Source organism: Salvelinus sp. IW2-2015, linkage group LG36 (assembly GCF_002910315.2).
Source record: "Salvelinus sp. IW2-2015 linkage group LG36, ASM291031v2, whole genome shotgun sequence".
Classification (NCBI taxonomy): Eukaryota; Metazoa; Chordata; class Actinopteri; order Salmoniformes; family Salmonidae; genus Salvelinus; species Salvelinus sp. IW2-2015.
In genome coordinates this window covers 16394012-16420205 of record NC_036875.1, presented here as the reverse complement: position 1 = coordinate 16420205, position 26194 = coordinate 16394012, and the positions used below count along the sequence as shown (strand labels likewise).

General features: G+C 39.8%; 1 protein-coding gene across 1 annotated transcript in view; it reads right to left on the bottom strand.

The window, feature by feature from the left end:
• The window catches only part of LOC111959650 (collagen alpha-2(V) chain), a 64535-nt gene extending 48948 nt beyond the window's left edge, over positions 1-15587 (bottom strand). Inside the window, exon 1 of the mRNA XM_023981379.2 lies at positions 15332-15587. Within this exon, the coding sequence (XP_023837147.1) occupies positions 15332-15422 (91 nt within the window). The 5' untranslated portion in view covers positions 15423-15587. The remainder of the gene's footprint in view (positions 1-15331) is intronic.
• Between the last annotated feature and the right edge of the window lie 10607 nt (positions 15588-26194).

The window sequence follows — 26194 nt, the reverse complement described above, 5'->3', positions numbered from 1 at the left end:
TAACTCTGGGTGTATTCCAGTTGGAATTACACAGCAGCATAATGTGACTTGCAGGCCTGATGTGGCCTGTAAACCAGTAGTTTACTAACACCACTGTGTTACATACAATTTAGCCAATCAAAGTAAGACCTGGTGTAGGTATCATCAAGTTACAGTTTAATGATAGCATTTGCCTAGGTACTCATTTGGTGAARGACATAAGAATTCCATAACCATTTCTCTGTCACTAACAAATACAGCCATGAGTGGAAACTCTACAATTCACTCTGAAAGAAAAGGCACCCTGTGAAATATGCAAATTCAGTTTTTCACCATAAAGTGTTAAAACAACATCCCCCCAAAATACTGCTATAAAGGTTCATTTCCCAACACCCTGAGAGTTACAACTCACAACACTGAAAMGTGTCATTGGTATATGGATTAACACTGTAAGAAAGTACATGAGTGTTAAGAGCACARCACTGCTTAGTGTTGATTTCAAATATGAACATAGCTAAAATATACATTTCATAACACCTAGACCAATATAAACACTAAGAAAGTGTTGATTTTATAGGAGATACATGTAGAATTTTAGCATTGTAATTTCAGAAAACGTCCATAATATATCTCCAGTAATAGTAGAATGATAGTGTTTCACAATAACTTTTTGGGCCAATACAAAATCGTAATCTAAAATGCAAATTTCTGTTTCACAACTGCACCTTCCCTCACTTACATTTGCATCAATATAAGGTGTGGTCATCTACTCCTCGAGCACAACTAACAATGGCATACTGGGGCAAGCAAATAGAGAATGATAGAGGCCTCTAGTGGCCAAAAGGCTTCCACCATTTTAATGTAGTCAACTCGGTGGGGCTTCTAACTTCATTGGCTGATCTCTCCTGGTGACCCTGTTGGAGTCATGTCCAACTGGAAAATTGACATCTTTAAAATGGAGATAACCTCAATGGCGCTGCCATTTCTGTCACGGATGCTATAATGGCACAGATACAAAGATGAGACCACACCTTGCTCCTAACTGATTGTGTTTTTATGTTCGTTTTTTATTTTTTTTGTAACTTATTTTGTAACTTATTTTGTATATAATGTTGCTGCTACCATCTCTTATGACCAAAAATAACTTCTGGACATCAGAACAGCGAACAGCTTTTTTTTCCTTTAACGAGTTCGACGAGCCAGACGTGAACAACATACTGCTTTCCCGGGAACAGGCCCAATGTCACACCCTGGCCTTAGTTATCTTTGTTTTCATTAGTATTTTAGTTAGGTCAGGGTGTGACATGGGTTAGTATGTGTTTTTGTATTGTCTAGTGTGGTTTGTATGGTTGAGGGGGTTTCATAGAGTAGATGGGGTTGTGTTCAGTGTAGGTGTTTAGAATTGTCTATGGTTGAGTGTAGTTGTTTAGGAAAGTCTATGGTTGCCTGATTTGGTTCTCAATCAGAGACAGCTGGTTATTGTTGTCTCTGATTGGGAGCCATATTTAAGGTAGCCATAGGCTTTAGGTGTTTGTGGGTAATTGTCTATGTCAATGTTCTATGTTGCATGTGTGCACTAGTTCGTTATAGCTTCACGATCTTTTGTTAGTTTGTTAAAGTGTTTCGTGTCGTGTTCTTTCATCTTCTTTAATAAAGAGAAGATGTATCATTATCACGCTGCGCCTTGGTCCGTCTCTCCACACGATCGTGACACCCAAATCCCCGTCATTTGCGTGAAGAGACGACAGAGAAAAAGCAGACAGAGGTCGGGCTGCCTTCTAAGAATTCGTAGGCGATGGAATAAACCCCCTCTGCCCTCCGTTCTACTAGCTAACGTGCAATTATTGGAAAATAAAATCGACGACCTACGAGGAAGATTAAACTACCAACGGGACATTAAGAACTGTAATATCTTATACTTCATGGAGTCGTGGCTGAACGACGACATTATCAACATACAGCTGGCTGGTTATATACGCTGTATCGGCAGGATAGAACAGCGGCGTCTGGTAAGACGAGGGGTGGCGGACTATGCATATACAGTGGGGAGAACAAGTATTTGAATCACTGCCGATTTTGCAGGTTTTCCTACTTACAAAGCATGTAGAGGTCTGTAATTTTTATCATAGGTACACTTCAACTGTGAGAGACCGAATCTAAAACAAAAATCCAGAAAATCACATTGTATGATTTTTAAGTAATTAATTTGCATTTTATTGCATGACATAAGTATTTGAATCATCAGAAAAGCAGAACTTAATATTTGGTACAGAAACCTTTGTATGATTTTGGGGTGCAAAGGAGCAAGATAAATAAATAAATACAGTATGGGGATGAGGTAGGTAGATAGATGGGCTGTTTACAGATGGGCTATGTGCAGTGATCTGTGAGCTGCTCTGACAGCTGGTGCTTAAAGCTAGTGAGGGAGATATGAGTCTCCAGCTTCAGAGATTTTTGCAGTTCGTTCCAGTCATTGGCAGCAGGGAACTGGAAGGAAAGACGACCAAAGGAGGAATTGGCTTTGGGGGTGATCAATGAGATATACCTGCTGGAGTGCGTGCTACGAGTTGGTGCTGCTATAGTGACCAGTGAGCTGAGATAAGGTGGGGCTTTACCTAGCAGAGACTTGTAGATAACCTGTAGCCAGTGGGTTTGGCGACGAATATGAAGCGAGGGCCAAACCCACTGGAGCATACAGGTCGCAATGGTGGGTAGTGTATGGGGCTTTGGTGACAAAACGGATGGCACTGTGATAGATTGCATCCAGTTTGTTGAGTAGAGTGTTGGAGGCTAATTTATAGATGATATCACTGAAGTCGAGGATCGGTAGGATGGTCAGTTTTACGAGGGTATGTTTGGCAGCATGAGTGACGGATGCTTTGTTGCGATTATAGGAAGCCGATTCTAGATTTAATTTTGGATTGGAGATGCTTAATGTGAGTCTGGAAGGAGAGTTTACAGCCTAGCCAGACACCCAGGTATTTGTAGTTGTCCACGTCTTCTAAGTCAGAGCCGTCCAGAGTAGTGATGCTGGACGGGCGAGCAGGTGCGGGCAGTGATCAATTGAATAGCATGCATTTAGTTTTACTTGCGTTTAAGAGCAGTTGTAGGCCACGGAAAGAGAGTTGTATGGCATTGAAGCTCGTCTGGAGGTTAGTTAACACAGTGTCCAAAGAGGGGCCAGAAGTATACAGAATGGTGTCGTCTGCGTAGAGGTGGATCAGAGAATCACCAGCAGCAAGAGCAACATCGTTGATGTATACAGAGAAGAGAGTCGGCCCATTAATGCTAGTTAGTGCTAAGATGGCCACCAGAGGCCGCCTTTGAGAAGAATTTGATAGCCTTCAATAGTTGCTGTACTAGATAATTTTTTACAAGAACATAGTATATGGGACTGATTTTAAGAAATTTTGCTTAATTAATTTGATTAATATTATGGTGTTTCTATTCCAAGAAATACAAAAAACCCTCTGGGTTTCCATTAGGATGGAATTGAAGATATGGCGCTGTACAATATGACTGTCGGGAGTAGACTACAGTACTTGGCTATTTAGCTAAAGAATCCCTGTGTCATGCGGGAGACTGTGGTTCAATTCCTTAATGGGGAGGAAGGAGTAGGCTGCACTTGTAAATAAGAATTTGTTCTTAACTGACTTGACTACCCAAATGGAGATTCAGTGAAAATAACAATCTCATTGATTTATCAAGACCAGTCCCCATGCTTGTCTCAGAGCAGTGTGAAACGGTGCTGAAATAGTTGACCACACGCGGGTAGGCTATTGCTTCAAATCTTATTGCTTCTAACTTCAATTTGCTTTTTAAATAAATAAGACCTACACTACTTTTAACAGCATATTACTCAACACTAATCAGACTCATGTCACCTGTGGTAGGCCTACAGTATATTGAAAAATATGACGTGCCTCTCCGCCAATAATTACATATAGAGGATTGGAGGATTGGAGGATATTTCTGTAATTCAGTGAACTTTAATCCCATAGTAATTCGTTATGAATCCATAACTAAATAAACATCGGCATTTTGAAAGAGTATTTTTATCATTATTTTATTAACGAAAGCATAAAGATGCCATCATTAGTTACATTGTTTTAGATTTAACATGCAGATTGGCAATAAGCCACTTAAAGTGTTGCTCTGTGCTACCCAGTGTGGCAGGGTGGGGGTCCACCCCCCTTCCCCAGGTCAGTCTTCTGTGCGCGGCTCTGCGGCCCATACCGTGCCCCCTGCCCTCACGCCTTGAACCTTGCAGACTTTCCGTGGATACAGCTGGGGAACTGCAAGGCAATCCCATTGTGCGCCACTCGGGAGCCATGACCAATATGGCCAATATATATTGTCCTGCTAATAACAGGGTTAATAATATATCTGTGAGAATTTCCATGGGGCTTTTATATAATTCTAAATTAATAWTAATAATAATTGCTTTTTTWAAAAATATATATATATTTTGGAGATGATTTTGTTTTCAAATAACGTAAAATGAGTGAGGAAAAAGGCAATTTTTGAACATGGGGTGAGACATTGTTACTAACTTGTAAATAAATAAAGCCAGTTTATTATTTAGAATGATTTATTTCTGTTTTTAGAGGGAGAGAAACCAAAAACCTACAGTCATCTCATGGGTCTCCCAGTCGAGGCCAGCACAGGTATTGAACTAGCATCTGCAGCAACACAGCTTGCACTGTTATGCAGTCTCTTAGACCATTGCGCCACTCAGGTGTTGTACAACATGACTGGTCGGGTGTGAGCTACATAATACTGAAGTTGTGCACAATTATCAGTTTCTATTTAGGTTTATGTCGCCCATACATTCTCAGTTAGAGACACAGTAGGACCCAAAAGCATAATCAGTGCTCTAACTCCCCCTTGCCTTGGTCTGGAGCAATGAAGTGGTGACGCAGGGTACCGTACTAAACCACATTAGTACCGCAGCATACTCGCAAAACCTTTAGTTGAGCAACCACTGTAGAGTTTTCATCTGTATTTTTCATAGCTGTCTACTTACCACCATAGACCGATGCTGGCACTAAGACCACACTCAATGTGCTATAGTCCACCATACGCAAACAGGAAAATGCTCATCCAGAGGCGGCGCTCCTAGTGGTCGGGGACTTTAATGCAGGGAAAACTTAAATCTGTTTTACCAAATTTCTATCAGCATGTTAAATGTGCAACCAGAGAGAAAAAAACTCTACACCGCCTTTACTCCACACACAGAGATGTGTACAAAGCTCTGACCATAATTCTAKCCTCCTGATTCCTCCTGACAAGCAAAAATTAAAGCAGGAAGCACCAGTGAGTCGGTCAATAAAAAAGTGGTCAGATGAAGCAGATGCTAAGCTACAGGACTGTTTTGCAAGCACAGCCTGGAATATTCTTCCCGAAGCAATGAGGAGTACACCACATCAGTCATTGGCTTTATCAATAAGTGCATCGATGACGTCGTCCCTACAGTGACCGTACGTACATACCCCAACCAGAAGCAATGGATTACAGGCATTCGCACTGAGCTAAAGGCTAGAGCTGCCGCTTTCAAGGAGCGGGACTCTAACCCGGAAGCTTATAAGAAATCCCTCTATGCCCTCCGACGACCATCAAACAGGCAAAGTGTCAATACAGGACAAATATCGAATCGTCAATAACCAGTGGTTTAAAGTACTTAAGTAAAAATACTTTCAAGTACTACTTAAGTCGTTTTTTGGGGGGGTATCTATACTTTACTTAACTTTTTATATTTTGTACAACTTTTACTTTTATTCCACTACATTCCTAAAGAAAATGATGTACTTTCTACTCCATACATTTCCCTGACACCCAACAGTACTCTTTACATTTTGAATGCTTAGCAGGGCAGGAAACTGGTTAAATTCACACATCTGATCACCCCCACTGTATCTGTTCTGGCGGACTCACTAACACAAATGCTTAATTTGTAAATTATGTCTGAGTGTTGGAGTGTGCCCCTGACTATCTGTCAATTTAAAAACAAGAAAATCGTGCTGCCTGGTTTGCTTAATATAAGGAATTTGAAATTATATATAATTTTTACCTTTGATACTTAAGCATACTTTAGAAATTACATTTACATTTGATACTTAAGTATATTTAAAAACAAATACTTTTAGACTTTTACTCACGTAGTATTTTACTGGGTGCCTTTCACTTTTACTTGAGTCATTTTCTATTAAGGTATCTTTACTTTTGTTCAAGTATGAAAATGTGATACTTTTCCCACCACTGTCAATAACAAATATATCATTTTTAAGGCTGTTTGAAGTTGATGGACGAAACTGAAAGTAAAATAATCTCCACCATGGTCCATGCTAGATAGAATTCTTGGGATGTAATCAAGATGGTCCGTGCTATCTGGGGTCCTTGGGATGTCGGATAGCACTAACCTTTCCTCTGTATTGCTGGGAAATGGGATACGGGGGAAAGAGGAGAGTTGTTTATATTTAGCTTTAGTGTTGTTGCAATTCACCTAGCTTCCACATGGGTGAGACATTCTACATGTAGCGCCTTTAACACTCCTGGTGTTGAATCCTGTTTATTTAATTTAAATTGCTGTGTAGTTTTGCAGAATCTAAATTCCCTTATTATTGAGTCTTTAGAGAACTGATACACATGTATATCTGATACACCATCTCCCCAAAGAATGATCTCTCATGCCTTGTATGAGTGTGTGTGTGTKTKTGYRYRTGYRYMWYWWYASAKRTRKRRKMTYWWWWTKWSWYATATCTCAGCAACAAGTGATCAAATTAAGATCGTACATTTGTACATTCATGATTATGTGTATGAGGTAGTGTCATTCAGTAACAGTTAATCAACTAACAAATCCATTGTATAGTAATGAGAGCCAGAAATGGATATAAAATCCCTTTTTTGTCACCACATCTGATATAATCTACATGTCACAGCACTCAGTACTTGAAATGGAAATGGATCTGCTTTGCCTACCATATGAGTGTAATTGCGAGGAACATTACAGAAACGGTCATACTTGGAACTGGCAGAGAAGTAAAGTATTCTGCACTTGCTGTTGGACCATTATGGTACCTAACAACAGACAGTGTTGTAACTTTAATGGGTTACAGAGTTAATGTTTAAGTTAATTCATCGAGCTCTATCTAAAGATATTTGTAATTGTATTAGAATTTGTGTGTTGGAGATTGAGAGAACTACATACATATTTTGTACTGGTTAGTATTGAATTAGGCTTTTGACTGCAAGTTCCAGAATGCCTTGCGACAGRAAGTAGAGAGAGAATGCGCTAGTTAAGTGCAATTGACAGGTGATTATCCTGATCTTTCCGCTAGCAACTCATTATTCATTGTTCTGTAGAATCTAAAGTTTGTAAATGTAAGTATTATTACTAAAAGAAGCTTTCATATCAAACCCGACGTCCCGAGTCATTACTTTGAAGATAGTTATTCTATAGACAGACAACCTACCAGAACCTTAGCAGTCAGTAGTAGTATAGTAGACACAGAACAGTTGGAATCCTTGGCTTGACTCAATGCCAAGGAATTCTCTGAACATATGTGTTCCAAATCACCCGAAACTTCCATTCAGCAAATGTTCTGGTTCTGGTATTTGACCAGGAACTCTAGAATCATGCAATCTCTATCGCAATATCTTTTCCATGGCAAAAATGAAAACACGAAGCAGACCTTACTCTGGTCCTTTAAAAACCTGCTATATGTAAAATGTTGTGCACTATAGCTTGGAAAATAAATAAATGTGACTCTGGATGACAAAATAGTTTGTTTCCAACATTAGGGCTGTTTTCCTAAATCTTCATGTTTTGCTTCCTTGCCATGAAATTGATTGCGATACTGGTATCGTCCCGACCCTAATTATGTTGTCTATATAGCTCTTTGGGTCTCAAAGTCATGCAAACAGAGTTTACATTTGATGTCAACATTAGCAAATTAGCCAACATAATAGTGCTTCAGTGAAAATCATTCAAGTAATTGAAGAATCTAAACTACTCATGGAAGGGTCATATATTTGCCATGCTAACTGACAACATTGGAACCCTTTTCACTTGAGCCAGTAAACTTTCACCTGTGAAAAAATTAGATCATGCCCTACATAGGCAAGAAAACAGAAGAGCAACTGGCACCCGATTTAAATCGTTGAATGGAGTTGTTAAGGCCAATAAAATGAATACTCAAATATTGAGCAAACATGGCGGACAAGCTGAGTTTAAAGGGAGATAACACATATCAGACTGTCTGACTTCCATTCGACTTCCATTCCTTTATTCATTAGTCATATACTGTGTCATGGACCTGACTGAGCCACTAGATGTTCTTCTGGGTAAGTGCTCTGCAGAGGCTGGTGGGAGGAGCTATAGGAGGATGTGCTCATTGTAATGGCTGGAATGGAATTAATCGAATGGAGTCAAATGTGGTTTCCATATGTGTGATATGTTTAAAACAGAGGAGGTTGGTGGCAACTTAATTGGGGAAGACGGGCTCGTGGTAATGCCTGGAGTGGAATAAGTGGAATGGTAGCAAACATGTTTTCAATGTGTCTGATGCCATTCCATTCGCGCCGTTCAAGCCATTATTATGAGCCGTCCTTCCCTCAGCAGCCTCCACTGATTTAAAACTGTTCCATGTTGACACACGAGAGGAGGACCATGCACATGGAAGGAACCTACCTCTAACCCCAGTCAGCTGTCAATCACGTTTCCTACACAGCAAGAGCATGGAACCTAAACATGACCACCATGACCATTGCCACCTACTAGTCTTTGCAGGCAGCAACCATAGACCTTAACCACAGAATCAAGCCTAGAATTTAGGTTTGTGCAGGCCACATGTACTCAAACATCGGGCAGCACATGGCCCGCAGAAGGCACAGTACAGACAAGAACCTATAGGAAACCACTTCTGACATCATACAGTCAGTATCTAACGAGTATAACTGTATATCAACAAGGTTTAATAATTGCACTGATCAATTCAGGAAAGTATATGTTTAGTTGTGCTGCAGAACTGGGTTCAAATAGTGTCTAAAATATTTGACTTCTGCCTGAGTGCCAGATGGGCACTTTTGGGACTATTCTATTGGTTTCATTATGCCAGGCTCAACCAAGCACAGCTAAACAAATACTGTTTTAACCCAGTGCTGACTCATTACCTGGGTCTCAAGCATTGAACCTGCATGGCAGAACCTCCCATAATGTGACATGACATGTCATGAAATTGGACAATTTAAACCAATTACGCAGGCTTTGAAATGGTCACCAGGGGACAAATAGAGAACACGCTTAGTGGAAGAGAACAGTATATTTAAGACTGCCAACCTCCAGTGGATCAACTCCAGAGGGCAGACACCCCTCCTGATCTCCTCTGACAAAATACAACCAGCTGTATAAACATTCAAAACCTGCAAAGGCAACTCAAAACGACAGACGCACACCATTTGCCAGCCAGTTTGTGTTCATGAACGAAGCAGGTGCTAACAGACCATCTTGTCTGGACAGGTTGTTGAATGGATCACAGAGACGATTCAGAACGAAGTGCCATTCAGAGCTGACGCAACATGTGCAAAATGGATGATTTCTCACTTTAAAACAGTGGAGGCTTGGGGGCTGGAAAGAAGAGAGGGGGCTCCCTCCCTTAAGCAATGAACCTACATATCCACAATTTCCACATCCCCCAGGCCCCAAGCCATACCTTGACACACCACATCTTACATCAGCTCTATAACTTCCTCCCCAGCCTCCCTCCTTTCAGCCAATGCTTGTTTTAATACTTTCCAAATACTGCCAAAGCAACTATTTTAACATCTGGAAATCATCCCCCCTCCACCCCACCGTTTGCTGACTGCCGTCATTTGGTTTATAAGTAGTGGCCTCTTGGGCACGAGCTGCATTAAAAATGTATCTGCTCCGTCAGTCTGTGGTGCCACTGAGTCATCCAGGTTCAATGCCATGGGCTATCATGCTAGGCAGTTGATAAAACAAGCATATCTGGCACTCTGGTTGAGATATAACCTACAAAGTACAATCTGGATTTATTTTAGTCCAACACGGGGAATAAAAGATGCATGTAATCAAGTCATATGGCAAAAATACAGCACATGGTTCTAATCAGTGTCGTGTCTGGTGGACCTGGTTGAATTCAAGTTTGGACATTTAGTGTTTGCTGAGAAAACCGTCCATTTGATGCAATGTAACTGATGTGGTAATAACACCTGGAACCGATTTGCGAGTCAAAGTTACCTCATAGAGTATAGGTTTTTTGATTCAGTATACCAGCTTTGTTTGCCTGTTGCAAATTACCCGCAGAGAGAGAGAGAGAAAGTATCTCTTTGTCTCTTTGGCATTTGTCCTAAATAAATACCAAAAGGTTCACAAAAAAAGAACAAAATCTAGTATAAAGACGTTTATAAGTAAATAAAAATAAGGTTCGACAAGGGTTAAAATGGTTTAATGTAAAAAGTGAAGTCCCTTTGATGTACAGTGTTAAGTGGCCATCTTTGAAAATGTTTTGAAGGTGTATCAGTCTGCCCTTTGGGAGGGGGAGTGTTCACACACTAACATATTCTTGAATGGTTTCTCACAGCTCTACTGCTGGGCATGAACTGCTGCTTTTGGTTACTTGGGACAGTGATCCTTGCACAGTATATACTCAGAAAAAGACTAACAGGACATATTGTATTGTGCCAGTAAAGATCTACCTGTCAGAGAAACGATGGTGTGTTTTGTTTGCATGTGTGTGCCAAGTTTTGACCACTCGTTTGTCACAAGACTATAAAGAGTTTGAGACCCTTCAGCAAGCAAACTTCCAACAAGTGCATACACATACAGTATGACATTAATCTAAACTGTAAAACTCAACTTAACATTTGGATTTCAAACATTTGCTCTAAACATGTTTCCAGCCTTCAAAGGTTCATCTTGAACTCTCCCAAATTCTTTCCAAGTCTCYCCCTCCTCTCAGAAATCTAGCCAKTTTTTWAATATATTTTTTTACTTTAAAACCACCCACATCTTCCTCTTCATGGTTACAGTCTTTTTTTCCAGAACAGATAAATATTACTGTTATATACCTATTACTCACTTTCATCAACATTCAACCACACCCAATTTCAAGTTGCCATTTTCTCCATATAAAATCTAAATTAAACCCAGTCACACTGCATATTATAGATGAGGTCATATATGCTTACTAAACTGAAAACAAATCTTGGAATATTATACAATACATTTACACTTTTGACAAAGAGCCTTTAAAATGTGCAAAAGAGCACAATGAATCTTTGAGTGTGTCTAGAGTTTTCCTCAGTAACACCTCAACATATTCAGCAGCTCCTTGCTGTCACCACATTAGAGACTTTATTTTTCATAAAATCTTTATATAATTGCAATACACAGATCTTAATTTAAGTCAGTTTCACACAGCAGGAAAATAATCCTGCAGAAACAGGAAATGTGAAGTGTTATGTGGATTATAATTACAGTGGCTTGCGAACGTATTCACCCCCTTGGCATTTTTCCTTACAACCTGGAATTAAAATAGATTTTGGGGGGGATTTGTATCATTTGACGTACACAACATGCCTACCACTTTGAAGAGGCAAAATATTTTTGATTGTGAAACAAACAAGAAATTAGAAAAAAAACAGAAAATTTGAGCGTGAATAACTATTCACCCCCAAAAGTCAAAACTTTGTAGAGCCACCTTTTGCAGCAATTACAGCTGCAAGTCTCTTGGGGTAAGTCTCTATAAGCTTGACACATCTAGCCACTGCGATTTTTGCCTATTCTTCAAGGCAAAACTGCTCCAGCTCCTTCAAGTTGGATGGGTTCCGCTGGTGTACAGTAATCTTTAAGTCATACCACAGATTCTCAGTTGGATTGAGGTCTAGGCTTTGACTAGGCCATTCCAAGACATTTAACATTTTCCCCTTAAACCACTCAAGTGTTGCTTTAACAGTATGCTTAGGGTCATTTTCCTGCTGGAGGGTGAACCTCCGTCCCAGTCTCAAATCTGTGGAAGACTGAAACAGGTTTCCCTCAAGAATTTCCCTGTATTTAGCGCCATCCATCCTTCCTTCAATTCTGACCAGTTTCCCAGTCCCTGCCGATGGAAAAACATCCCCACAGCATGATGCTGCCACCACCATGCTTCACTGTGGGGATGGTATTCTCGGGGTGATGAGAGGTGTTGTGTTTGCACCAGACATAGCGTTTTCCTTGATGGCCAAAAAGCTCAATTTTAGTCTCATCTGACCAGAGTACCTTCTTCCATATGTTTGTGGAGTCTCCCCCTACTTTTTTCTTTAAGCAACAGCTTTTTTTCTGGCCACTCTTCTGTAAAGCCAAGCTCTGTGGAGTGTATGGCTTAAAGTGGTCCTATGGACAGATACTCCAAGCTCTGCTGTGGAGTGTTGTAGCTCCTTCAGGGTTATCTTTGGTCTCTTTGTTGCCTCTCTGATTAATRCCCTCCTTGCCTGGTCCGTGAGTTTTGATGGGCGGCCCTCTCTTGGCAGGTTTGTTGTGGTGCCATATTCTTTCCATTTTTTTTATAATGGATTTAATGGTGCTCCGTGGGATGTTCTAAGTTCATGATTTTTTTTTATAACCCAACCCTGATCTGTACTTCTCCACAACTTTGTCCCTGACCTGTTTGGAGAGCTCCTTGGTCTTCATGATGCCGCTTACTTGGTGGCGCCCCTTGCTTAGTGGTGTTGCAGACTCTGGGGCCTTTCAGAACAGGTGTATCTATACTGAGATCATGTGACAGATCATGTGACTATTAAATTGAACACAGGTGGACTTTATTTTACTAATTATGTGACTTCTGAAGGTAATTGGTTGCACCATCATATTATCATATGCACCATCATATTTAGGGGCTTCATAGCAAAAGGGGTGAATACACATGCACAAACCACTTTTCAGTTTTTTATTTTTAATATTTTTTTGAACCAGTAATTTTTTTTATTTCACTACACCAATTTGGACTATTTTGTGTATGTCCATTACGTGGAATCCAAATAAAAATCAATTTAAATTACAGATTGTAATGCAACAAAATAGGATAAACGCCAATGGGCTGAATACTTTTGCAAGGCACTGTAACTTAAATGTTTTGGAGGGGTTGATACATTTTTCATTAGGGCAAATCAAGTTTGACATTTTTAAGTAGAAATTGCAAACTTTAGAAGCCTTTTTAAACCTTGAATGCACTACAACTTTTCATTTCTAGCTGTGCAGGAAAATTCCTACAACAACAGTATGACCAAATTAAGGTACAGCATCTGTAGTCTTGTTCTGATTCAGAGTTTCAAACAGAGTTTGATGGGTTCTTGAAATGACAAAGTTCTAAATACAGGAATTTGTTGCTGACATTCTAAGGACTCATAAACACTTTGGAAAATAGGATGGCTATACCTTCCTGCTCATAATGATGTAAAGTGGCTTAGATTGTAATCCATTCAACACTGACCAACTCTCTATACTTAATAGTAATTTAATGATAGCCATATACTAAAACATCCCTCAAAAACAGTTGACTCCTTTTTGACTTAGTTGCAAGAATTTGAGTCAACATTCTGCTGCTTTGACATTAATACATCTTTGATGGTCTTTTCCCTGGGCTGACATAATTTGTCAATGTTCTGTGGGAACATGAGTTCAAGTTCTCAGTGCCTTGTTTCATATGGACAATATGGAAACCCTGGCATCCACCGAGAGCAGAGAGGAAAACGATAGACCCTCTGGGACTAGTGCTCTGAAATCAAATAAAATGTGAGGAACATAATTTTCCTCTGAGGAGGAGTCATCACCAGTCGTCCATTTTGAAGACGCATTAGGTCAGGGGCCCTATTTAAATATGGCATATTTCAAGAGTATTGGATTTATTTTCCCATCTTGTCAGGCTTCATAGTTGGCCATATATTCCTATAATAGCTAAAGTAATACATACTATGGAAGAGATGGCTCTATAGCAACATTATTTTCATAACGGTAATTAACTCAACATAAAATGTGCCGACATGTCGAACATCATTGCGCTTTATACATACACAGACGTAAAACAGGCATTTTAAAGTTCCTGTTCATTCCACCACAAGGGGGCTCCCTATCTAGGTTACACCGGTGTCATGTTTTGGGTGAATTWTTTTTTTTTTAAATCTAATATATACAGTATCTATGGGTACTTGGAAAACAAACTCCAATTAAGCTTAAGCTACAAATCAAACATATTGTTTTGACAGCTCACAGAGCTGAAATCAGGAGCCACTCAAGCGCCACAAAGATCCTTTTCAGTAGCCTGCTTTATGGTTTTCCCCTCATGACATCATACAATGAACAATATTCCATGACATCATAACATTTAAAAAACATGACGTCACTACAACAATAACACTCAGCTCTGGGTTTTTAAGTGCTGGGTCGCTAGTCTGTAGGCTACCTATAGAGAGCTCCAATGACTCTACATTAGAATGCAAGCTGTGTTCCATCCAAGACGCATGGTGTTGAAATAGTCTAGGCAGATGTAGAATGAAGAGACAAAAATCTGGTTGCTGGTAACACTTAATGAACAAGAGATGAGGAATAAAGTTAGTCCTCTGGCACTTTTTTTCTCTCTCAGGGCTTTCTTCTGGCACCTTAGAGTAACATGTAACATCACTGGCAATCACTGACATACTGTATGTCCATACAGGACAGTACAGTATATGATTGAGAGCTGATTTGCCGCTTTAAGATAATCCACACTATAGTTACTCTCATCCAAAACTGGAATACATTTTTGAGATCCTGCCAGCTAAGGTCTGTGCCAATCATCCTTTACAGAAATGTATCTTACATGTTCCATGCCTTCACTGTGTCCTCAGCTGCTATCCATTAGAATGTAAAAAAGAACCCACCCCCCCAAAGAAAGGTAAAGGTGAAAATTCTATTTGTCATGTCCTTGCTATCTACTTTGGCAAAAACAGATCCAATTCAATAAACATTTTTTTTCTTCTATTTGGAAACACAAACACAAAACACAAATTATTCTGTATAATGAAAAGTGCATTACAAATGTAGTACACTATTATTATTATTTATGCTTTGTTTTGTTTAATTGTTATCTGTATTTAGCAGAACACACTCCAGAACTACCTTAACATCCAACAATTTGAACCAAATGAGGCTCTTCACAGATAAATGTTCAAATTCAACAACAGAAAAATCATATCAATTCCTAATCCAACAAGCTCATGTTTAAAGTTCAACTCATCGTGGAACCAGCAGCCACACTCTTAATGCTATACCAATCAGCAGTTATTTGTTCAAATAAACAAGCAGGGATGTACTTACCACTGTTTCCGTCCTGGCATTTCACAAACAAAACCTGAGCCACTGAGACAACCAGAAAAAGGCAAATCCTTGAATGCACAAAGTTCATCATGTCTACAAGAAAGACATGGGCTCTACTTGTGCACAAAGTGGGAAAAAAAGAGATGAGAAATGCCCAGGTTATCACTGTACCATGTAGCCAGAGAACACTTCCAATAAGCAGTGAGCAAGGCAGACCCAACCCAGACTGCACGAGTGCTTTTTTTGGGTAGTTACAGCTTTAAGTGAGAAGAATGCTGGCAACCCTAATTTTCCTCCCCCTTTTGTCAGACCTCTCTCATAACCATCCAATCACAGGCATTTGTGGCTCTGAAAACTACACCCGTGTTCCCATCTTTCGAATCATAATTTTTTGTTACTTGAACAACAAGATCAGAATTAGAGCAAAGATGAGAAGAAACAGATAAGAAAAGCTTTGTTTGTTTAAAACTGTCACTGATTTGCTCTTCCCCACCCCCTCCCTGGAGTGGTTGCTAAGCAGGACTGTTAAAGTGCTGTTTTATTGTCTTCAAGGCACCAAACTTAGCAGGGGCTGAAAGGCAACGTTTTATTAGAAGAATAAGAATAGAGTTCATGGCACATTGTCGAAAGGTGATAGGAAATCTGAACAGAAAACATGTAATAACGTTGTTTAAATGCTCTTAGGCAGGTCCTTTGACTTTGATTGATGGGCCCTCAGAAATGAAAGGAATGACAGTTTGATTCTCCTTTTACAATAACAGCAGCCAATGCAGACTCGCCAGAAAAGGCTAACATCCGGTTTTCAGGGATACAGCATTTTCCCCTGAAAAGCTGAAGTAGGAACTCCACTCAAGAGTCTTTCTATGCCTATGTTAGGTTATAATATCAACGTAGAGTAGGTGGCAGAGCAGCTGTATCCAATATGGAACTCAGAAGGCTCAGCAATTTACAGAAGCGATAGGGGAAGGGGAAGCCTTGTCAATTTGTCACACAACCTTATGGAGCAAGAGAATAATTTCATTGCTCTGGAAAGCCTCTGCCATATTGCTTTCACCTATTTGATTCCTTCAGATCTGCAAACCTCAAAGAGGGAGGGACTGGAGGGAGTAGTCTCTTGAGACAGCCTTAGCTTATTTGGTTCTGAGTGCTGAGATTAGGAGGGAGGAAATATTTCTGGACCAGGCCTGGAATCAAACGAGCATATTACACTTGCATTTGGTAGAGCCTCTTCTTTCAGATTCAAGACAAACCTGTAGTAACCTTTCCAGGAATTAGCATAACTTGGAGAGGAGCTATGATCATTCTTAGGCATTTTTTTCTTAAACTCATTATTTGTTTAACTCAGAGGAAGTTTTCATGGGACCCAATGACCATCAATTCAGGGTAAAATATTGTCCCCATGGAGTTTGTTCATTTAAAGTTGAAAATGGAAAGKTTTTTTTGATTCACTTTCTGTGACAAACTATATTTACTGTAAAATGTCTACTGTGGTTTTCAGGAGCTGAACAGATGTGAATAAGATTTTCAGCACTCGGTTAAGTGTCTTGAGTCGAGAGAGGAGTGAGGTGCTGGAATATGCTGTCAGCAAGACATACTTTGTTCTGAAGTTCAACAGTTATGTCTTACCTGTGTATGTGTTCTCAATACACATAACCGATCACAGAATGTGGATTAATCCATTGACATAACAATGCAAGGGTTGTGTTCAGTATGTCGAAAACGTGAAATGGGGAGGTACTACCTGAACTCGTCCAATAACAACACATATTTTCATTATTTGTTTCAACATTTTTTGCCACAATGAACCCTACTGAACAGGACCAGGATTTTAAGGGATAGAGAGGCGTCTACATCTGAAGTTGACATTTAAAGTCCTTTTGACGTAACATCTCAAACCCATGAAATGGGTCACATACTGTACAGTTGAAGTCGGAAGATTACATACTCCTTAGCCAAATACATTTAAACTCAGTTTTTCACAATTCCTGACATTTAAATCTAGTAAAAATACCCTGTCTTAGGTCAGTTAGGATCACCACTTTATTTTAAGAATGTGAAATGTCAGAATAATAGTAGAGAGAATTATTTATTACAGCTTTAATTTCTTTCATCACATTCCAAGTGGGTCAGACGTTTACATACAGTCAATTAGTATTTGGTAGCATTGCCTTTAAATTGTTTAACTTGGATCAAACGTTTCGGGTAGCCTTCCACAAGCTTCCCACAATAAATTGGGTGAATTTTAACCCATTCCTCCTGACAGAGCTGGTGTAACTGAGTCAGGTTTGTAAGCCTCCTTCCTCGCTCACGCTTTTTCAGTTCTGCCCACAAATGTTCTATAGGATTGAGGTCAGGGCTTTGTGATGGCAAACTCCAATAGCTTGACTTTGTTGTCCTTAAGCCATTTTGCCACAACTTTGGAAGTATGCTTGGAGTCATTGTCCATTTGGAGGACCCATTTGCGACCAAGCTTTAACTTCCTGACTGATGTCTTGAGATGTTGCTTCAATATATCCACAGAATTTTACCTCCTCATGATGCCATCTATTTTGTGAAGTGCACCAGTCCCTCCTGCAGCAAAGCACCCCCACAACATGATATTGCCACCCCCGTCCTTTACGGTTGGGATGGTGTTTTTCGGCTTGCAAGCCTCCCCCTTTTTCCTCCAAACATAACGATGGTCATTATGGCCACACAGTTCTATTTTTGTTTCATCAGACCAGAGGACATTTCTCCAAAAAGTATGATCTTTGTCCCCATGTGCAGATGCAAACCGTAGTCTGGCTTTTTTATGGTGGTTTTGGAGCATTGGCTTCTTCTTTGCTGAGCGGCCTTTCAGGTTATTTCGATATAGGACTCATTTTACCGTGGATATAGATACTTTTGTGCCTGTTTCCTCCAGCATCTTCACAAGGTCCTTTGCTGTTGTTCTGGGATTGATTTGCACTTTTCGCACCAAAGTACGTTCATCTCTGGCAGACAGAACGCATCTCCTTCCTGAGCAGTATGACGGCTGCGTGGTCCCATGGTGTTTATACTTGCACAGTATTGCTTGTACAGATGAACGTGGTACCTTCAGGCGTTTGTAAATTGCTCCCAAGGATGAACCAGACTTGTGGAGGTCTACAATTTTTTTTCTGAGGTCTTGGCTGATTTGTTTTATATTATCCCATGATGTCAAGCAAAGAGGCACTGAGTTTGAAGGTAGGCCTTGAAATCCATACACAGGTACACCTCCAATTGACTCAAATKATGTCAATTAGCCTATCAGAAGCTTATAAAGCCATGTCATMATTTTCTGGAATTTTCCACGCTGTTTGAAGGTACAGTCAATTTAGTGTATGTAAACTTCTGACCCACTGGAATTGTGATACAGTGAATTATAAGTGAAATAATCTGTCTGTAAACAATGTTGGAAAAATGACTTGTCATAAGTAGATGTCCTAACTGACTCTCCAAAACTATACTTTGTTAACAAGAAATTTGTGGAGTGGTTGAAAACGAGTTTTAATGACTCCAACCTAAGTGTATGTAAACTTCCGTTTTCAACTGTATGTGTAACAGTTCCTCTGTCACAATCACACTTCAGACTCCTGGCTGTGTTGTACGTTGTGGGTAGTTAATGAGAGGAAAGAGCATTGGACTGTGTTCTCAAAGTGCAGAAAGCATCAGGTGATTTACTTGCCATCAGGACTGGATGCGTGGTGAACCACTGGGACTGTGGCGGAAGTAGAGGAGAAAGGCAGCTGTTATAGGCCTGTCATCAGAGAAGGTTGCCAGAGGGAGGCTATATTGTAGCTGCACAGGGAGCAGACATTAGCATGAATCATGGCCTGTCTCCCCTCCTTGTCTATGTTCCTGGCTGTCTGGCAATGGATTGCTGAAAGTAAGGCAAATGCTTAAAATACATTTTTGGACCCCTTTTGATGAAAAAGTACAAAGATGTTAAATTAATGTCTGTGTAAGTGTATGTGCCTGAATGTCTGTCTGTCTACCTGTCTCGCACTGGGGAATAACTGATGGAATCAACGTTGTTTCCACGTCATTTCAACACAACAAATCAATGTGATGACGTTGAATCAAACTGATTGGATTTGCAGAAAGTCATCAACGTTAGGGCATTTCATATTTATTTCACCCAAAACAATGACATGGTGACATTTTTTATTGAATTCACGTTAGTTGAAAACTCAACTAAATGTAAATCAAAACTAGTCATTGAACTGACATCTGTGCCCAGTGTGCTGTCTCTCTCTCTTGTCTGTCAATATTAGCATCTCTGCTGGATGTCTTTATAATTAATTGTAAAGCTAGTTGGAAGCTTTACATTGCCTTCATATTGTACATACCCCTTGACTTTTTCCACGTTGTGCTACCTGAATTCCAAATGGATTACATTTTATTGTTTTGTCACCCATCTACACACAATACCCCATAATGACAAAATGAAAACATGTTTGTACATTAAAAAAACCTAGTATTACAAATGAAATACAGTATCTCATTTACATAGATACTCACACCCCTGAGTCAATACTTTTGTAGATGCACGTTTGGCAGGGATTACAGCTGTGAGTCTTTCTGGGTAAGTCTAAGAGCTTTCCACACCTGGAGTGTGCAACATAGCCCATTTTTATTTTCAAAATTCTTCAAGGTCTGTTGAATTGGTTGTTGATTTTCAGGTCTTGCCATAGACTTAAGTCAAAACTGTAACTCGGCCACTCGGGAACATTCATTGTCTTCTTGGTAAGGAACTCCAGTGTAGATTTGGCCTTGTGTTTTACGTTATTGTCCTGCTGAAAGGGGAATTCATCTCCCAGTGTCTGGTGGAAAGCAGACTTAACCAGCTTTGCCTCTAGGATTTAGCCTGTGCTTAGCTCCACTCCAATTCTTTTTTTATTCTGAAAAACTCCCCAGTCCTTAACGATTACAAGCATACCCATAACATGATGCAATATGGAGAGTGGTACTACGTAATGTGTTGTATTGGAGTTGCCCAAAACATAACACTTTGTATTCAGGAAAAAATGTAATTGCTTTCCTACATTTTTTGCAGTTTTACTTTGGTGCCTAGTTGGAATATTTTAATTCTTTACAGGCTTCCTTCTTTTCACTCTGTCAATTAGGTTAGTATTGTGGAGTAACTAGAATGTTGTCTATTCATCCTCAGTTTTCACCTGTCACAGCCATTAAACTCTGTAACTGTTTTAAAGTCACCATTGGCCTCATGGTGAAATCCCTGAGCGGTTTCCTTCCTTCCTGGAAACGGCGTTAGGAAGGGTGCATGCATTTTTGTAGTGACTGGGTGTATTGAAACACCACCCAAAGTGTAATTAATAACTTCACCATGCTAAAAGGGATATTCAATGTCTGGATTTTTACCCATGTACCAATAGGTGCCCTTCTTTGCGAGGTATGTACTCCCTGTATATAGCCTTGTTATTGTTATTATTGTTATCATTCAAATGTAGAGGTGCCACTCTCACAATCCCAGGACATAAGCATGCTCTCCTACAAACACAATTGAGCCTCTTCTTTGTAGCGGGCAGCATGATTGGTATTTGCCCATAATACAGTCTCTTTCACAACTCTTTTCATCACATGTACAGCACAGTAGAGTGCTTTGCACAACCTGTCATGCTCAATGGAAATACCAGGCCTTGCATTTTTTTCTGGACATTGTTCCAACAGGTTTTCCTTCTACTGTATATTGTATTGACATGGACTGTTTGCTCCTGTGGGACGACTCTAGGGACTATTTACATACAGTGCCTTCAGAAAGTATTCACACACCTTGACTTTTTCCACATTTTGTTGTGTTACAGCCTGCATTTAAAATATATCTAATTGAGATATGTTGTAACTGGCCTACAAACAATACCCCATAATGTCAATTTCTTTACTAATGAATACAAAATGGAGTCAATAAGTATTCAAACCCTTTGGCAAGCTTAAAACAGTTCAGAAGTAAGCATTTGCTTAACAAGTCACATAATACATTGCATGGATTCACTCTGTGTGCAATAATAGTGTTTAACATGACCTTTTAATGACTACCTCATCTCTGTACCCCACAGATACAACTCTCTGTAAGGTCCAGGTACCGGGTCAATGTGCGGGGGTACAGGTTAGTCGAGCTAATTTGTACATGGAGGTAGGGGTGAAGTGACTAATGTGGCTATGAATGCAAGGACTGACTCACTATCCATGAGTTAAAAAGTATGGTTTTAACCATGTTTTGAGGCTATACAGTGTTTGTTTACAATTACATCTTGGGATATTTAAACCCATATAGCAGTCCTAGGCAATAACTATAATGCATCTTTGCATTCTCCTTTATTATTTTCTCAAAAATCCCTGTCCTTTCCTTATAAGAGAACAGTGTTAGGTRACATAAAATCACTTTCCATTAACAACTTGAAAAAACGAGTTATGTGGAAATAATAGTGTGTGCTGAAAACAATAGATAACACTAACAATACTTTAGGCCAACAAATTGTTGTCTAAGGTAGAGCTTTGGCCATACTAGCTTCACCCATCCAGTCTTCACAGATAGATTAGGGAAGCATTATATGAAAACTATGATAGGGCTCGACTTGCATCCATTCTTGATCTGAATCCTGAATCCTGATCTGAACCGCCCCTAAAAGTAGAATACCAATGGTAATAGCGGGAGAAACCATTTAATTCCATTGGTTGTTCTACAATCTAGCACCTCCCCTTACTGTAAGTAAGCTCCAAGATGGTGGAAGATTGAGCACCTGTTTACCAACCTAAAGATTTCTGGAGAAAGATGATTCCTCCCAAAACTGTTTTTCTTAAAAGATGTCCTAAAATGTTACGTTTTTAACTTTCTTTGTTTTCTTTACTGTTACAAACTACATTAAAACATTTTATTGCAGTGGGGTAAATCCGGGTCACAGAGTGTTTCTTGGTAGTCTTAAACAAATCCACTTTGAAAAAAAGTATATTCTTCACAAAAATGGTTATGGTCTTAAAAAAAATAAACACCTTAGAGATATAGAGTTGAAATGTCGAACATTTTTAGTTTGAATCCCAATGTTACACTTTATATACATCTCAATAGACTGAAATATAACAAAACTGTTTTACATAAAAACACTGGATTTCCGGTGGGCTTTTTGAAAGAATGTTAATTAATTGAAAAATTATTAATAATATTAATAACATTCCACCCTTGAGGCCATGAATGGAGATTTGGTCATTTGACTGCAGGAAAGGTATGTGAGAATGTATGTTCCTGCTGTAGGATGTATCTTCAATCCTAGGAACATAAATTCCATACTTCCTTCCAAGAAATGGTTGACTCATGTGGATCAAATGTTAGGGAATTTTATAGTGGGCTTCTTTGCTAGAGGCGAAACAACTTTAGACTCAGCTAGGCGACCTGAATGGAGAATGGAAATAATTAGCTAGGTCTCCAAGGGAACGCCTGCCAAATATTGCTATAAACAATTTCTCCAACCAGAGCTAACACACCATCATGAAGTGAATTATTCCCACACTTTTGTGTCAGTCTACTACCAAGACACCAGCATTGTTTCCAAGTATTATTTTAGCAAAAAATGTTTTTCAAAGTTTCTTTTGACTCCTGTTTTCTCCTTCACATGCATTATGTTGGGCAGAGGATTTATACAGCAGATGGAAGACATATGTACAGGAAATACACTGTCTTCGGAAAGTAAATCAGACCCCTTGACTTTTTCCAAAATTTGCTACGTTTCAGCCTTAATCCAAAATGGGTTAAATAAAACATTTTCCTCAGCAATCTCCACACAATACCCCATAATGAGAAAGCGAAAACAGTTTTTTTTAGAAATGTTCGCACATTTATAAAAAAAGACAAAACAAAAGACTTATTTACAATAGTATTCAGACACGTTGCTATGAGGCACGAAATTGAGCTCAGGTGCATCATGTTTGCATTGATCATAATTGTGACATTTCTACAACTTGACTGAAGTCCACTTGTGGTAAATTCAATTGATTGGACATGATTTGGAAAGGCACACAACTGTCTATAAAAGGTCCCACAGTTGACAGTGCATGTCAGAGCAAAAACGAAGCCATGAGGTCGAAGGAATTGTCTGTTGAAACCCGAGAAAGGATTGTGTCGAGGCACAGATCTGGAGAAGGGTACCAAAAATGTTCTGCAGCATTGAAGGTCCCCAAGAACACAGTGGCCTCCATCATTCTTAAATGGAATAAGTTTGGAACCACCAACACTCTTCCTAGAGCTGGCCGCCCGGCCAAACTGAGCAATCGGGGGAGAATGGCCTTGCTCAGGGAGGTGACCTAGAATCTGATTGTGATTCTGACAGAGCTCTAGAGTTCCTCTGTGGAGATGGGAGAACCTTCCAGAAGGACAACCATCTCAGCAGCACTCCACCAATCAGGCTTTTATCGTAGAATGGCCAGACAGACGCCACTCCTCAGTAAAAGGCACATGACAGCCCGCTTGGATTTTGCCAAAATGCTCTCAGACCATGAGACACAAGATTCTCTGGTCTGAAGAAACCAAGATTGAACTCTTCTCCTGAATGCCAAGCGTCACGTCTGGAGGAAATCTGGCACCATCCCTACGGTGAAGCATGGTGTTGGCAGCATCATGCTGTGGGAGATGTTTTTCAGCGACAGGGACTGGGAGACTAGTCAAGATCAAGGCCAAAATGAACAGAGCAAAGAACAGAGAGATCCTTGATAAAAACCTGCTCCAGAGCGCTCAGGACCTTAGACTGGGGCGAAGATTCACTGTCCAACAGGACAACAACCCTAAGCACACAGCCAAGACAACGCAAGAGTGGCTTCAGGACAAGTCTCTGAATGTCCTTGAGTGGCCAGAGCCCGGACTTGAACCCCATCGAACATCTCTGGAGAAACCTGAAAGTAGCTGTGCAGCAACTCTCCCCATCCGACCATACAGAGTTTGAGAGGCTCTGCAGAGAAGAATGGGAGAAACTCCCCAAATACAGGTGTGCCATGCTTGTAGTGTCATACCCAATAAGACTCGAGGCTGTAGTTGCTTCCAAAGGTGCTTCAACAAAGTACTGAGTAAAGGGTCTGAATACTTATCTAAATGGGATATTTCAAAAATGTCTAGAAACCTGTTTTTGCTTTGTCATTATAGGATGTTGTGTGTAGATTGATGAGGGGAAAAAACTATTTAATCATTTTTAGAATAAGTCTGTAACGTAACAAAATGTGGAAAAAGTCAAGGGGTCTGAATACTTTCCGAAGGCCCTGTATATACCCGTAACCAACTTTTTACTACATTATTGTCAAATGGTCTTTGCAGAGTGCATACCTTATCCTTTGTAAAATGTGTAATGGTGTCAGGATTAGAGCAGTTACTCATATTCCATTTCTATCACCCYGTTTCTTAAACTTTTAAATTAAACATTCTCTTTCTGTGACAAAAAACATCGGTTTCAGGGAAAAACAGTCTCTCCTTACAGCAAGGATTGTAGGATTGGTAATTCTCCATGGTAATGTAAGCTGTGAGCAGACTTCCTATGGAGGAAACCTCCCTCATGCTATCTCCTGCCTGTAACAACCCCCTCCTCAACAACACCAGGTTCACAGAAACAGTTCTATACACGGCCGAGCTGCCCTGCCAACAAGACCATAATCGCTTTCCCTCTTTCAACGGGAAGTTTCAAGGGTCTTGTTCATCTGCGAAAGACATCTACCTCCTTAACCCGGAGGACCTGTGTGGCCAATAAATGACTGAACAAAAACAGAAGATACCCGGAAGAAGGTGTTTTATAGGAGGAGAGAAATACATTTTCAAGGTGCTCCTGTTTATACTCATTGGTTTGTATCTAAGTAAACATAAACCACAACAATTTTGGGGAGTCTCCCATACATTTTTGTACCTGTATGTTCTTACTTTTCCCAATATCTTTAAACTATGGAGGCCCTAAGGCGCAAAGTAAATGAATGTGGCAGGTTTTAATTCATGTCATGTTTCACACAAAGTTCTCACGAAAGTAGCGAACTATACATGCAAGATTCCTACACATATGAGTGATTCTAAAAAAAGAACATGCACAAAGTTCAGAATTAACCAATATTATTGTAAACATGAAACCGTGACCTGCGTTTCCCATTGTAATTGATGAAGATGAAAATGGTTTTCTGCCTCATTGGCTGCTTTGATCATGTAATTTGAAACCCATCCATTATGTTGCTTTTATCCCCTGGCAGGCATGTTTCTGTCAGGCATGTGTTCAGGGGAAGCCCCCAAGCCCTTCAGCGCCCACATATGAACACCTCCTGCTTCAGTGAACCCAGCGTTGACTTACAATTCCCCAATGAGAAATTAATACTTCCTCCTAAACTTTCCTCCTGAACCGAGGCGCAACTTCCTGCRCATTTTCAGCAATTCATGAACCATCAAACTGTTCTTAAACTAACTGCCACTTGTTCGTGGGCTTAAAAAAATAATAATTGGGGATTCTGTCATATGTTGCTAAGGATAATGATTTATTTTCAAAGAGCAAGTTAACTGTCAATATTATGTTTGTTTTTTATGCAATTTAAAAAATATATTTTATATATGTTTTTTACCATTAATAGGTTAGTGGTAAGTGTATTTCTAAACACCCAAAAGAGTCCCCCTTGAATATTCATCTTAAACTGCAATTAAGTTCATGGAATTGCTGTATACAAAGTAGGTAGCCTACAGTACRTGAGTCTCCTCTGACCTGAGGTCTGACCTGTCTGTTTCTCGTGCTCTCCTCCTATTCGCTCACACTGACCACAATGATTCTTTAATGGTGATGAACAACCCTAAACAGATTTTCATGGTGCTGTTGGAGCCCTTGAAGCGCATCCAAACAG